At 46.3% G+C, this 14,771-nt stretch overlaps 1 protein-coding gene across 1 annotated transcript in view; it reads left to right on the top strand.

Annotated features, from left to right (window-relative positions):
* LOC115402259 (uncharacterized) overlaps positions 1–14,771 on the top strand; it is a 138,322-nt gene that overhangs the window by 49,602 nt on the left and 73,949 nt on the right. Inside the window, exon 12 of the mRNA XM_030110772.1 lies at positions 152–1,418. Coding sequence (XP_029966632.1) covers positions 152–1,418 — 1,267 coding nt within the window. The remainder of the gene's footprint in view (positions 1–151; positions 1,419–14,771) is intronic.

The following is a 14,771-nucleotide window of genomic DNA, read 5'->3' as shown; positions in this document are numbered from 1 at the left end:
AATCCCAGGTACGTTATTCTAAATTTTGACGCCAAAATGTCCATTTTTACTGCAAATGAATATCGGTTCGACATATCGGTCATCGGTTTCCAGAAGTACCAATAATCGGCATCGGTATCGGCCCTAAAAAAGCCATATCGGTCGATCCTTAGTCTGGATGAAAGCAGACTGTCTCTGGACTTCAGCAGCAGCCGGCGGCTGCTTGACGTCTCCCAGCAGTCTTCAGTCAGCGAGCTGCTCACTAACCTCATCCGGGGGGATCTGCTGCCCTCGGCTCGGGTCTGGATCACTTCCCGACCGGCGGCGGCCCATCAGATCCCTCCAACATGTGTGGACAGACTGACTGAAGTGCGAGGCTTCACTGACGCCCAGAAGGAGGAGTACTTCAGGAGGAGGCTGAGTGATGAGGAACTGAGCAGCAGGATCATCTCCCACATCCAGACCTCCAGGAGCCTCCACATCATGTGTGGAATCCCAGTCTTCTGCTGGATCACTGCTACAGTTCTGGAGCACATGTTGAGCAGCGAGCAGAGAGGAGAGCTGCCCCAGACCCTGACTGACATGTACTCCCACTTTGTGCTGGTTCAGACACACAGGAAGAAGCTCAAGTACCATGAAGGACCTGAGACGGGTCCACAGGAGCTGACGGAGGCTGACAGGGAGCTTCTTCTGAAGCTGGGCAGGATGGCCTTGGAACACCTGGACAAAGGAAACATCCTGTTCTACCAAGAAGACCTGGAGCAGTGTGGTCTGGATGTGACTGAGGCCTCGCTGTACTCTGGAATCTGTACTCAGATCTTCAGAAGAGAGTCTGTGATCTTCCAGAAAGCCGTCTACAGCTTCGTCCATCTGAGTGTTCAGGAGTTTCTGGCTGCAGTCTCCATGTTCCACTGTTTCACCAGCAGCAAGAGAGACCAGCTGAAGACCTTCTTTGGAGAGGATCATGCTTTCAGATCTCTTGATGATTTGCTGGTGGTCGTCCTGGAGAAATCCGTCAGAAGTGGGAACGGCCACCTGGACCTGTTTGTCCGCTTCCTTCATGGCCTCTCTCTGGAATCCAACCAGAGACTCTTAGAAGGTCTGCTGGGTCGGACAGAGATCAGTCCAGAAACCATCCAGAGAGTCATCCAGAACCTGAAGGAGATCAACAGTGTAAAAGTGTCTCCTGACAGATGCATCAACATCTTCCACTGTCTGATGGAGATGAAGGACCTCTCAGTCCATCAGGAGATCCAAGAGTTCCTGCAGTCAGAGAACAGATCAAAGAAGAGACTCTCTGGGATCCACTGCTCAGCTCTGGCCTACATGCTGCAGATGTCAGACCAAGTCCTGGAGGAGTTAAACCTGAAGAACTACAAGACATCATTGGAGGGACGACAGAGACTGATCCCAGCTGTGAAGAACTGCAGGAAGGCTGAGTGAGTCCACAAGTCTTCATGATCAATGTCTCAGTGATGTTTGTAGAACGTAGTTCCTGTAGTTCCTCTGTGGAGACGTTCCTCAGTGATCTGTCCTGAAGAACCCATCTGTCCACTCATCCCATTATTCCCTACATTTACTGCTGTTCCTCGGTGTCAACAATCCCCTGCAGAGGTTGGCTCAGTTCTCAGGATCTGTTCAGACTGAGGCTGTCAGTCTTCCTTCATGTTCTAATTCACATTGCTTCTGTTCTTGTCTGGAACATTCAAATATTTTCCAGTTTGTTGAATTCCTCTCATCAGCCCTCAGACAGTGAGAGAATAAAGCAGCAGATCTTCTCTTGATCTTCTTGAGACTGTTTCCATCTGATGAAATAATTCATGTCAGACTCAGCAGGAACAGGACTAAAGACCTGCAGCACGGTGTAGCAGGTTGTGGTGTTTCTACAGGAGAGCAGGTCTGATGTCCAACAGTCCAACAAAGTGTCCTCTCTCATCCTGTCCTGTCCTCTCTGGGTCTCATTACAGACTTTCTGACTGTAAACTCTCTGGTCCTCACTATGAAGTGATCTCCTCAGCTCTGAAGTCTGACCCCTCCCATCTGAAACATCTGAACCTGAGTGACAACTCCCTGGATGATTCATCAGTGGAGATTCTGTGTTCTGGACTGGAGAGTCCAAACTGTAAACTGGAGACTCTGAGGTCAGTTCACTGCCTTGAAGTTAGAATCTGTTGGAGTCGAAGGACTGAGAGGAGTTTAGGAAGATTCCAGATGTTGGAGGGACAGAGAGTGGACTGAGCTCTGCAGCATGTTGATGAGAGCTCTTCTCCTCCTGGAGGCTTCAGCTGTTTGGACTTTACATTTCTAAACTCTTCCAGTCTGAACCTTCTTCTGCTCTCAGTCACTTCAACATGAAACTTTTTTCTTTAATCTCACTTCTTTCTCTCTTTATTCAGGTTGATGGACTGCGTGTTGTCAGAGATCAACTGTTCTTCTCTGGCCTCTGCTCTGAAGTCCAACCCCTCCCTCCAGAAACATCTGGAACATCTGGACCTGAGCTGGAATAATCTTCGTGATTCAGGAGTTTCTCAGCTGTGTGGTTTTCTGCAGAGTCCACTCTGCCGTCTGAAGACTCTGAGGTCAGAATCCATGTTTAAGTGTGTTTCAGTACAGTTGTGTTGACATAAAGGTCAGACATCAGGCTGGTCTGAGAGTTATCCACAGAGGATCTCAATGAGGACCGGAGCTTCTTCTCTGGTCTTTAGTCCTGTGACTGTGGCAGAGTCGTGTGCAGCTCCACATTTCAAAGCTTGCTAGAAGAAGAAAGCTGCTGCAGTGGATCACTGACTGTGAACCTCTGACACGCTCCATGTTGACCTTCAGCTTTCAAAGCAGGCTGATCTCTCCTGGATCCAGCTGTCACTGATCTCCCAGCTGGAGCTCCAGACTCTCAGCAACTCTGCAGACTCTGGACTTGTTGGCTTTCTGTCCAGTAACCTTGGCTGTTGACATGTCCTCCACTGGGCTCTGCTTCTGTTTGGTCTTCACATCAGTTGAGCTCTCTGAAAGATCAAAGATCAAATTAGAGAGAAGAAGAACCCCGGTTCTTCTTTCACTTCCACGGAGCTCCAACTTTCTGAAGAAGAAATGGAGACCAAGGATCAGTGTGGTCAGTCTCATCTAAACGGGATTACAGTTTTTCTCCGTTGCTTTGGCTCATTTCTTGAAACAGAAATGACATTCTCCAAACAACATGGACAAACCTCCAAACTACTCTGTAACTGCTCACAACAGAACAGTGTTTCCCTTCATTTCACCACATTGTAAATAGCTTTGGCCATGTCTCAGTGTCTCAGAGCATCTTTGCAACTTATGAAGCACAGTCAGGCTCGATTTAACACAATTTCCAAGTGAATAGATCATGTTGATCTCAACTGATTGATAGATTCTCAGCCTCATGGTTGTTCTCTCCAAAACATATGAGCAGTATTTCATTGTATCAGTGATCAATAGTCTGATCAACTGTCAAAATCTGTCAAGAACAAACTGCAGTACTGTGAAGATCAGACGTGGATCTGTTTACATGAAGGTGAGGAGGACAGTCGGGGTGAGGAGGACGGTCAGGGGGGTGAGCAGTGAAGCAGTGAGCTGTTAAACTCCAGCTTCATTTACAGCAGTGGCGGCTGCTGGTCTTCCAAAAAGGGGAAGCTCATTTTTAGCATACATTGTAAAATGTGTCTGTTTTTGTATGTAAATTCTATTAGCTTTCATGCCTTTTGTACGCCCTGACAAAGTTAGACAGATCCCCAAAGCCCACTTGTGACCAGAAAACACATCCCTGAGATGGTTTCATCCAGTGGCATGGCCAGCAGGATATGTTATTGGTGACAGCGCTTCCAGTCAGCAGCTCACCTGGTCAGACCAGGACAGCTGAAAAGACCCGTTACTTTTCCCCACGTTTTGGCACCAGCTCAGTCTTAGGAGTTGATCTGTTCTGCAGTTTAACACCAATTTTCTTTTCGTAAGGAAGAATATCAAATGGCTTTGCCAAAATCTGGTCCACAACATTCACATTGTCTGCTGTTGTGTGCAGCTTGTGAGCAGCTGGAGCTGCTGCAGAGGCCAGAGCGCTGTGTGACCGCCTGAGAGTGAGAGTGAGAGACGGGGAGAAGCTCCAGCTGCTGGTGGAGGACAGAAACCGCAGAGTGACCTAAACGAGTCTCCAAACACAACGCTCGTCGTTTGGCCAATTCCAATTCCCATCTTCACCCTCAATCTCAACACTCAAGCTCAAAGCTCAATCTGAGGGTCCCTCAAAAATGAGAGTTGAGGAATATAATGTGACTTGGAAATGGGACACCACTTAAACGCAGTTACGCCCTTAGACTGAAGAGGGCAGCACTATATCAGATGAATCGCAGCACTACGCGACGTAGAAGAAGAAAGTAAACCCAGAAATAAACAAGAAATGGAAACTCCAGCTGCGTGGGCTTTGCGAATCTTTTCAAGATTGTCTGTAGAAACAAGAAAAGCGGTGCGAAGGAGAAGACTCTTCAGTCACATGGCAGCACTGATGACTCAGATACAGGTGTGTGTATTATACACGCGCAATAATCATAATAACAATAATAATAATAATCCATTTTATTTATATCGCGCTTTTCAAGATACTCAAAGACGCTTCAAATAAATTAAAAACAACAGCATAACAGCAATGCATTCTGGATATCCCTTACCACCAAGGGTGGTCTGGGAAAATCTCAACATTGAGGGACATAACCTCCCTCAAACTCGTCCTTTTGCTCAAAATATTTGAGAGTTGGGACAAGACTTGACTCGCGGGAGCGTGCATTTTTAAGATTGAGGGTTGAGAACGAGGGTGAGTCTCCGAGGATCAGTAAAGCCTCCGGATCAACTCAGAACAACAGAATGAAAAACTTCAGAAGCGCTTTGGTGCATTTTTTTTTACTTCAAGATCACTGATTTGCTCATTTCGCTTTCAATCAAGCTTCAGACAGATCATCCAATCAGCACGCAGAAGCTCAGCGTCCAGGCCAGCCCACTGCCCATAGACCCCTTTGAAGCTCCGTAGTCCGATGGGCGGGACCAGCCCAGCATTTTATCCAATGAGCGTCCAGTTTCACTGCAGCAGAACAACCCACTCTCGCTTCCGCATGGACCAGTGTTGCCAGGTGGACGATAATTATCGTATTTGTACGATAATTTTGCCCTCTGTGCGATGTACGATCAATAATCCCAAAAAAGGCCAAATATACAATAATTTGACCATTCCGTGAAAGTGTGGTTGTAATTGGTTGTAATCAGCCTGTCGCAGCTGTTGTCGGATTTTTTTTGGTGAACCCTGAAGGCATCTCTTTCCATGTGACAAGTTTCAAGCCAATCCTGCTTTTCTAAATGTGAGCCTGCCTCAGAACAACGGTAATGATTGGCTGAATAGTCCGCTGCGCCCCATGAGTGAGGAAAGGGAAAAAAGAAAAAACAATAGAAGAAAAAACGGAGCTGCTCCACCGGCGGCTGAAAAGCACAGCTTCTGTGTCTCTGCAGCAGCCTCCATCCGGCTCAAACAAGTTTGTTCATGAACATCAAAAGATGTTTATATGTGTTTGCATGTGATAGCCTCCTGTACGTCCAGCTGCCTTGTTGTATGTGTTTTTTTTTTTTCTGCACCAAAATTACTAGATCGCTGAACAGAGTGATTTGATCCCAGGCAGTGCTTTGTACGGTTTGAAAATTGAGTAAAGGGACATTATGTGAAAATCAGCTTATTTTGCTTGCCAAAGACATATTCATGCCTCTGGTATTGTATACAGAGGGATATTTTGCCCAAATTTTTTTAATATAACACAGCAGAGTCAGATTTACAACATTTGAACACAACCAGTACTTTATACCACTTGAAAAATGAGTAAAGACATTTCAATGTCAAAATCAGCTTATTTTGCTTGACAAAAACTGATTCCGCCTACTGGAAATCACTTTCTGGCAAAAATGAAGTTTGGGCATGACACAGGCCCTCTTAAGTTTGCATAAGTGCAGTTTTTGTTTATTTTATGACCTTTTTTCATTGTGAGCACAGAGACAATGTTGTTTCACTGAAAATAACATTTCAGTACTTGAAGCCAGATCTTTATTTCCTTGTCACTTATCATGGAAACTATTTCCCTTTGAAGCCTGGTGCTATGTCTATTTCCTGACATGAGGTGGCCTCCAGGCCTCATGGTTTGGCTCATTAGTTCCCACCCGTCATTGTTTATGGGGGACACATCCGCCGAACGCAACTGTGGTGCTGCTGATGAATCCATTCAGACGTTCTTTGGTCCAATCCGTATTGGCGCAAAGCCGTGACGCTTTTCAGCACTACAGTGACTATAGCACATCAATAGACTTTTTTAGTTTGATTATGATGGGTGTATGATAATTTTCCTCAAAATACGATAATTTTATATCTCTGATACGATAATTCTACATTTCCCACCTGGCAACACTGGCATGGACGCTCAGCGTCCAGCTGTTTAAAGTGCCGTGCCGCTGCGAGGAGGAGTGAGAAAAAATCCGAGTCAATTACCTGAGATAAGTAGCTGATGCTAAACAAAGATGAACGTGTTGTAGCGCATATTTAGTCAATGAAATGTACACACAACAGTAAATATTGAACCACTTATTTTTTGACATTTTAGGGGAAGTTGAGCTTCCCTTGCAGTCTTAGAGCAATCGCCACTGATTTACAGCACTGTGGGCTTAATACAGTTTTTGTTCATTTGTTTGCTCCTTTTGTGTGTGTATTACAGTATGTTGAACTCTGATGGATGAAGTTACTTTGTGTGTAAATTAAATAATTATTTCCTTGGAAGTATGAGAGCAATGTGTGAGTCAAAAATTGAAGGTTCTTCTTCCTGTGAAAAACAAAAAACTTTCACAGTAATGATTGTGAATGAAGGACTGGGCTCAGACTGAAAGGTAGATGAGGGATATTTCAATGTTCCTCTGCCTTAAAGACAAAACATCTCTGCATTCTGACTGTCAGTGACTCACGATGACAAAGAGATGAAGCTTTTTGAAGACTTTGATCATTTCTTTGAGAAACAAATGTAGTTTTTCCACCTGAGTGAACTGTTCTGAAGAGGTCTGGTCTTTGACAGGTGAACCATGTGGTTCTGCTGAACTGTCCAGGCTGTTTTTGACAAGAGAACCAAGAGAACTGAGAACGTCTGGTCTGTTTGGAAAAATGAGCCAATGCTGTTGAGAAGGATCTTTACATTTTGGAGATGCTTGACTGTTTATATGGGAAAGAAATGTAGCTTTGAAACATGAGTGAACAGTTCTGGGAGAGAGATGAGCTTCAGAAAGTGAACTATGGCGTCGAGCTGAACTGTGAGACTGCTGAGCCAAAAGATCTTAGAGTTTTGAAAATGTGATTTCAGTTTCAGAAAATGAGCCCAACCAATGGAGAAGAACTCACTCCTCATTTCAGCTGACATTTAAAACCAAAGTTAGAAAAGATTCAGGAAACAGATGTTGAAGGATTTGGAGTTCTGTAGAGAAGAGGTGAAAACTGACAATTCAGACTTCAACAACATTAATATAAAAAACCCCCAAACTGTTAATGTTCAAAACAGAAAAGAATAAAAACCACAATATGTAAGTTAATGTATATCAGTGATTGTACGAAGAAATGTCTTTAAGAATATCAGAAATGTCTGAAATGTCTGGATTCTGCCAACAGTGTAGTATTAACAACTGACATGTGGACATCTGGAGCGACAGAGCCTTATTTAACTGTGACATTTCATGTTATTGACGACAACTGGGAAATGCAAGCATATGTGCTTGAAACCTGTGCCTTTTCTGGGAAGCACACTGCAGACAATATTTCCGCTGCGCTAAAAAAGAATTGCAGATAAATAGATATAACTGTCAAAATCCAGGCAGTGATAACAGACAATGGTGCCAATTTGGTGGCTGCAGTGCTCAAAGCAGGGTGGGCACATTACCCGTGTTTCGCACACACAACAAATCTCGTTGTCAAACACTAATTTAAGGCCATCCCTGAGCTTTTAGACATCCAGCAGAGGCACAGTGCTATAGTAGCATTTTTCCATCACAGCACAAATGCAATGGAGAAGCTCAGGGAAATCCAAAAGCAACAGATATTTCCAGAGCACAAGCTCATTCAGTCTGTTGAAATAAGGTGGAACTCTGTGTTCTACATGTTTTAAAGAGTGCTTGAAAAGAAGGACGCCGTGACTACTGCTCTTTGTCTTTTTGGAAAGAAGCTCACTTTGCTTGACCGAGGAAGGTTGGTCCTTGGTTGGTCTCACACTGGATGCCTTGAGACCATCTGAAGAAGTTCTGAGGGAGGTATCAGCTGAAAAATGTGTCTATTACAAAAGAGATCCTTCTGGTGACACTTCTTCTGCGGTCAACTGCAACTCTTGATGCCCAGGGTAACAAGCTCGCGCTGTGTTGTCAGCATAGTGCCAACACCATTTTTACAGGAATTGAAACATTTTACAGTCTTGGTTTTAGCATCTACTTGGATGCAAGATTTAAAAACTTTGGATTCCGGGACATGACAAATGTTGACACTGTGAAAAAAAAGACATCACTGGAATACAATCAGTGAGTCAAACCTCAGCCCACTGTATCAGAGCCTGAACCAAGCATCAGCTCTGCTCCCAGCTCTGTGTAAACACTGACACCTGGTGCTACCTCACAGTCCACTGCAAGGGCTTCTCGATCCCACCTGCAGCTGCAGGTGCGATATGTGTAACCTGCCTCAGCTCTAACTGTTAATGGTTAAAGACTGGGAGATACAGATATGTATTCCATCAGTGCTTCAATTACCTTGTGGACCAGTATTCAGAAGTCTGGGTCGCTACAGGAGAAAGGGAGCGTCGACAAATTGCAATGAGTGACTGAATAAAGAATCTCACACGTGTCAAAAGTAAATATATAAATAGATCGTATTGAACAAAAAAAAAAAAAAAAAAAAACAGTTGTAGAAAAATAAATTATAACAAAACAATTTTAGCTTTTCAGGTCTCCAGACAAAAGATATCAACCACAATCAATAAATCAGTCCCTTATTTTGTTAAATTAATCAGTCTCTGTGTTTTTTTCTGCTTGGGTTGGCCCGCCACAACCACTGAGGTCCCGTGTTACCTTTACAGACACCGGAAGAATCCCTACTAGAAGAAGTAGTCTTGCAGATCAGCACAGGAATCCATACATAGGAAGGGAATGAAAACAAAGGAAGACAAGAAAAAGACAAAGAAAAAGACCCGGCCCGCAAAGGCCAAAAACAGGGTCACTGTGTTGTTTTCATAAACAAAATATACTTTTACATTTAAACAGATACATATAAACACACATTCCTATACATATACCTTGTAACACAGCTTCTTAACCACTTCTTACTGTAAATTCAATGAACTGATCACATTTCTCAGTTTTAAAGCTATAGTGCGTAACTTCGGTCGCCCTCTAGTGGAATTCTTACAACAATAAAGCCGGCGCTTCCATATGACGGACGCCCAGGTGTCCCCCCCCCCTTCTCTCCCCTCAACCACTGCCACGGCTGCCGCTGCGTTTCTACAGCGCGAATCACTGCTGGAAACGGTTTTTATTCTCTGTGAATAAGGACAGTTTTTGAAAAAAAGATGGACTCTTCCGAAGAGGTTATTATGGTTTTCTTTTTCTGCTTTCAATGCTCTCCACTGAGGAAAAGCCACGCCAATACAAATCCTCGTTTGCCTTCTCTGTCTGTCACTTTCCTTCGCCAGCAATCCTGCCGACCGTCCAGGCTTTTTTTGTTTTGGTGGTAGGATCCACTTCAGGACTCTTTCTCGGCCGTTTCTTTGGATTAACTGCCATGCCGCTTCCTCATTCTGCCTGAGCTGGGCCTGTTGCTATGAGACCCTCCCCGTCCTCCCCCTCCCTTCTTGTGACGTAAAATGCGTAATTTCCTGCACACCAGCGCGGGAATGTCGCCAGTCGACACGCATAGCAAGAATTATATATATTGAAAAATCCCGCGACATGTTAGAGGAGCCGATCGGCTTAATCTGCATTTTGTCATCTCCACTAGCAGTGGCTTGGCTAAAAAGGACATTCATAGACGTTTTAAAGTTACACACTATAGCTTTAACATGAAGCAAAATGGATGAACATTTCTTTCCCTCTTTTATCTTTCTTTTTACCGCCACTCACTAAAAAAACACGGAATGAGGGCAGCTGTAAACAAAACACTGTTGTATAAAACATTTTTTTAACTACCACATTCATTGAAATAATGCCTCATTGATCCATATTAACATTAACAAAAGAAACACATTTTACTCCATTTATCAGACTAACTTCAGTAAAAGTTACTCACCAGAGGCTCACAGTTCACACACACACACTCCAGGCACAGGGCACAATACAGGGCTCTCATTAGTCCAGGATCCCGCTTTTAAGAAACAGTGACGTGACAGTTCAGTACGCCCTGGTGTCGTCTTATTGGTCACACTATCACGTGAACTTCTCATGTCACCCAAATCTTCTACAATTTCAGAAAAACATTTTTGCCGCGCTTAAAATGAAATGGAGTATTCTGTTTTAAACAAATAAATGAACTTCTCTGTGTTGATCTTTTCAATCTATTTACATATTTATGATTGACGCAGAAGCCCAAGAAGCAGCTTGGCAGATGTCACCCACCGTGACACCTCTGCACAGAGCAGCAGAGGCGGCCACGCCACGTGTGGAATGAGCGGGAATCACCGCTGGCGGTGGGCGGTTTCGTGCCTCATAAGCAGCCGTAATAGCACCACCAACCCAGTGGGCAAGACGCTGGGAGAACAGCGGGCTTCCACGGCTCTGAAACCCACAAACAGCTGGGCCGTAGTGTGGAAGCGAGCTGTACGCTCAACGTAACAACCCAGAGCTCTGACTGGACACAGCAACCACAGCCGCGAATTCACTGACGAAACAGGCGAGGTGCAAAGCGTCACTCTCAAATGAAATCCGAAGTGATAACCTTGGGATGAAAGACCGGACTAGGCCAGAGATTAACCAATCCACCATCCTGGCTGAAGGACATGCAGGAGGGGTAGACCGACAGGGCGCAGAGATCCCTGACCCTTTTGGCAGAAGCCGGAGCCAAAAAAAGGGCAGCCTTGAAGGAGAGAAAACGGAAGTCCGCCTGCTCCAAAGGCTCATCGTGATGGCCGATGCAAACACCGTGAGGGTGGAAGCAGAGTGACCGCTAGCCAGTAAACTTTTCAGGAATTCCAGAACCCCGCTGACGGCGCAGGAGCTGGGGTCCACACCCTTCTCCGAGCACCACGATGTGAAGAGCCGCCACAGAGACCTGTAAACTCTGACAGTAGAGGGGGCCCTGGCACTCATAGTGGACTCCACGGCCGGGGGGAGATCTAGCCCTGCTAGTCTCACCCTCTCAGCATCCAGACCAGGAGACTCCTCCCCAAGACGGGGCAGGACCGCATCAGATTCATCGGGGATCAGCCACGGATCCCCGACCGCCAACTGAACCAGGTCTGGGAACCACCTGGCACCCGGGTTGTCCAGGGCTACCACCAGAATGTGAAGGCCCTGCAGCCGCACCTGGCGCAGCAAAGGGGTCAAGCGTCGGGTCGGAGGGAAGTTGTACAGGAGGCCCGAAGGCCTGAGCCCGTGAGCCCATTCTACTACCCCGAGAGGGGGTTCGTCTGACGACCTGAGCGAGAACCAGAGTGGGCACTGTGCACTGACGAAAAGGTCGGCCATCGGACGGCCGAACCTGTGCCAGATCCGGGTTACCATTCGGCGCGACAGACACCATTCTTCGGGAAGTGGGCCTCCCCGAGACATCCTGTCTGCGCCGACATTGAGTGCGCCTGGCACGTGTCATGTTCTCAGAGAGGATAGGTGGCGGTCTGACCACAGCAGAATCTCTGCCGCCTTGCGATGCAGGGGAGGGGATTTGTTCCCCCCCCGCCTGTTCAGGTAGGCCACCACCATGGTGTTGTCTGACCTGACCAAGATGCTGGAAATGAAGTAACACCTGCTGCACCGCAGTCATTTCCAATACATTGATGTGAGTGGCCTGGGGTTGGGACTCGTAAGCGAGCGCCTGGTGGCCGGGCCTTTGCCCACGGGGCCCGGCCGGGCTCAGCCTGAAGGGACGACGTGGGCCTGACCTCCGTTGGGCTCACCACCCACCGAGGGAACCGTCGGGGCCTGGTGCAATGTGGATTGGGTGGCAGTTGACGGCAGGGTGCCCGGCGACCCAATCCTCAGACACAGAGACGAGCTCTAGGGACATGGAATGTCACCTCGTTGGAGGGGAAGGAGCCCGAGCTTGTGAGGGAGGTTGAGAGGTACCGACTAGATATAGTCGGGCTCACCTCCACACATAGCCGGGGCTCTGGAACCCAACCTCTCGAGAAGGGCTGGACTCAGGGCGCGTGAGCGGGGGCGCGTCACCTGTCGGGGGGGGGGGGGGGCTTTGCTGGACCGGCGCGTGGGCGTCTGCCTGGGGAAGTGGCTCGGGTCTGGGCTCTGTGATGGCCACCAACTGTCTGAGCACTGAGGGCCTCTCTGACCTGCTTCTGGCCCTCTGAGGGGTCAGAGGTCATATTTGCATGAAACACTATCGCTATCACATTTGCATGATCACACTGATCTTTAATCACTCTTCACATTCTACCTGTGGACTCAGTTACCTTATCTTCTTGTGGTGGCTTACACCAATGGTGATCTGTAGTAGAGCTCTCTTGATGCACGCCCCGAGTTCACTACTTTAAAAACAAACAAACAAATCAGAGAGAAGAAGAACCCCAGTTCTTCTTTCACTTCCTCGGAGCTCCAACCTTCTGAAGAAGAAGAAATGGAGACGAAGGACCAGTCTGATTAGTCCCATCTAAAGAGGAATAGTTTTTCTCCATTGCTTTGGCTCATTTCTTGAAACAGACTCTGGGGTCAGTTGACTGTCTGTTCCTGTTGTAGAAGGAGAAATGTTTGTCAGCAGCTGTGATCTGAGACTCTGATCCTGCAGTGAGAGAGTGGACTGAGCTCAGCAGCAGCTGACTGGTGTGTGTGGACATGAGGAGGAGTGTGAATGTTGTGTGTGGTGAAGATCCACAACAACAGAACAGCTCATTGATCAGGACTCAGTAATGTGGAGCTGATTATTTCTCCATCAATACATCTGATTGGTTCCTCCTCACTGATTCTGCTGCTTTCTCTCTTTATTCAGGTTGATTAACTGCAGTTTGTCAGAGATCAGCTGCTCTTCTCTGGCCTCAGCTCTGAAGTCCAACCCCTCCCACCTGAAGAAGCTCGACCTGCGTTACAACTGGCTGCAGGCTCCAGATGTGCAGCAGCTGGTTGATCTTCAGCAGAGTCCAGACTGCAGCCTGCAGACTCTGAGGTCAGTAGATGGTTGGAGTGAGTCCATGCTGCTCTGAGCAGGTTTGGACTAAACACAGTCAGTGTGAGAACAAAGATCCAGTGTTTGACTCTCAGTGAGGCTGTGAGAGGAGAACGCTGAGCAGCTTCAGGATTGGACAGCAGAGGACACACAGCCAGCCAATCAGAGGAGCCACAGGCTTGCTGTGTTGGTCTGACAGTGGTGGTCCTTCATGAGCTCTGAGCTGCTGACTGCTGCTCTGAACAGGACTGAAGTCCTCACTGCTTCAGAGACTCTGATCATCTCCTCTCATCTCTCTGCAGGTGGAGATGAGAGCAGAGCTTCATCCAGAGGACCTAGCAGAAGCTCCGAGTGTCAGTGGTACAGTGTGAAGAGCTGTGAGAGTCCAGCATCGAACCAGGGTTCCTCAGGATGTGACAAAGATTAATCGCTGTGTGTCCTCCTCCTCCTCCTCCTCCCTGTTTGAGACATTCCTCTTTCTAGTCAATCTCATCACCTTGTGGGCTCTAAAGAACTGATGTGGGCTGAAAATGTAAAATCAGTTTGTAAACTGAAGTCTGTCAGGAAATTCCTTGTTATCAGTCTTTTCATGTGATCTGTAATCCATTTCTCTCTGAGCTCAGTTAATACTGAACAGTTTTCAGTAGCTTAAATGAAAGTGAGCAGAAAGAAGAATGAACTAATCTTCTCTGCTCCTTCATCTCATGTCATCATATTCTGTCAACATTGAAAACCAGCAGCAAACAACAGAAACCCCAGAGGAGAACCAGCAGACAACTCCCAGACAGCAGCAGAGTGAGCGGCCTGCAGCCTCTCTGGCTCTTCACACTGCTGCTTCATATCAGATCCTCTTTGTGCTTCTTTGTGTTTTGATGGTGACTCTGATCTAAAGCATAGTGAATGTGGTGTGTGAGTTACATTCTTCTGATTCTAGATCTAGATTGTTCCATAACTGGACTCCTTGTACTGAACTGCAACGTTCCCTCACTGTGGTTCAACATTTAGGTTTGGTGAAGATCCCTGTTCCTTCAAGTTGTAGTTACTTTCTCTTTTTTTAAATCTGCTCTGAATATCTATGGCTGAAGTGTTCTTTGTACTTTATACATAATTTGCAGAATATTAAAATCCACCATGTCATGAAATTTCAACGATTTTAACTAAAACAACAATATTCGTAATTCAAGAAACTTGCTTAAAACAATCAATAATTCAAGTGATTTCAATAGAAAGATAAAACCGCAACATTAACCCCCCCTTTTTTTTTTCTTATTCTGCTGAAAAAGGAGTGGGAAGAAGAGAACTTGTTTAATCCCAGTCCAAAGTCCTCATCAGTCACTTGATGGTGAATTTTCAAACGCTTCCTGTCATCAAGTCAAAGACAGCGAGAACCAGAGAGTAACGGGCTCAACAGCAAGTG

Source organism: Salarias fasciatus, chromosome 15 (genome assembly GCF_902148845.1).
Source record: "Salarias fasciatus chromosome 15, fSalaFa1.1, whole genome shotgun sequence".
In the NCBI taxonomy this organism is placed as follows: Eukaryota; Metazoa; Chordata; class Actinopteri; order Blenniiformes; family Blenniidae; genus Salarias; species Salarias fasciatus.
This window is presented reverse-complemented; position numbering and strand designations above follow the sequence as displayed.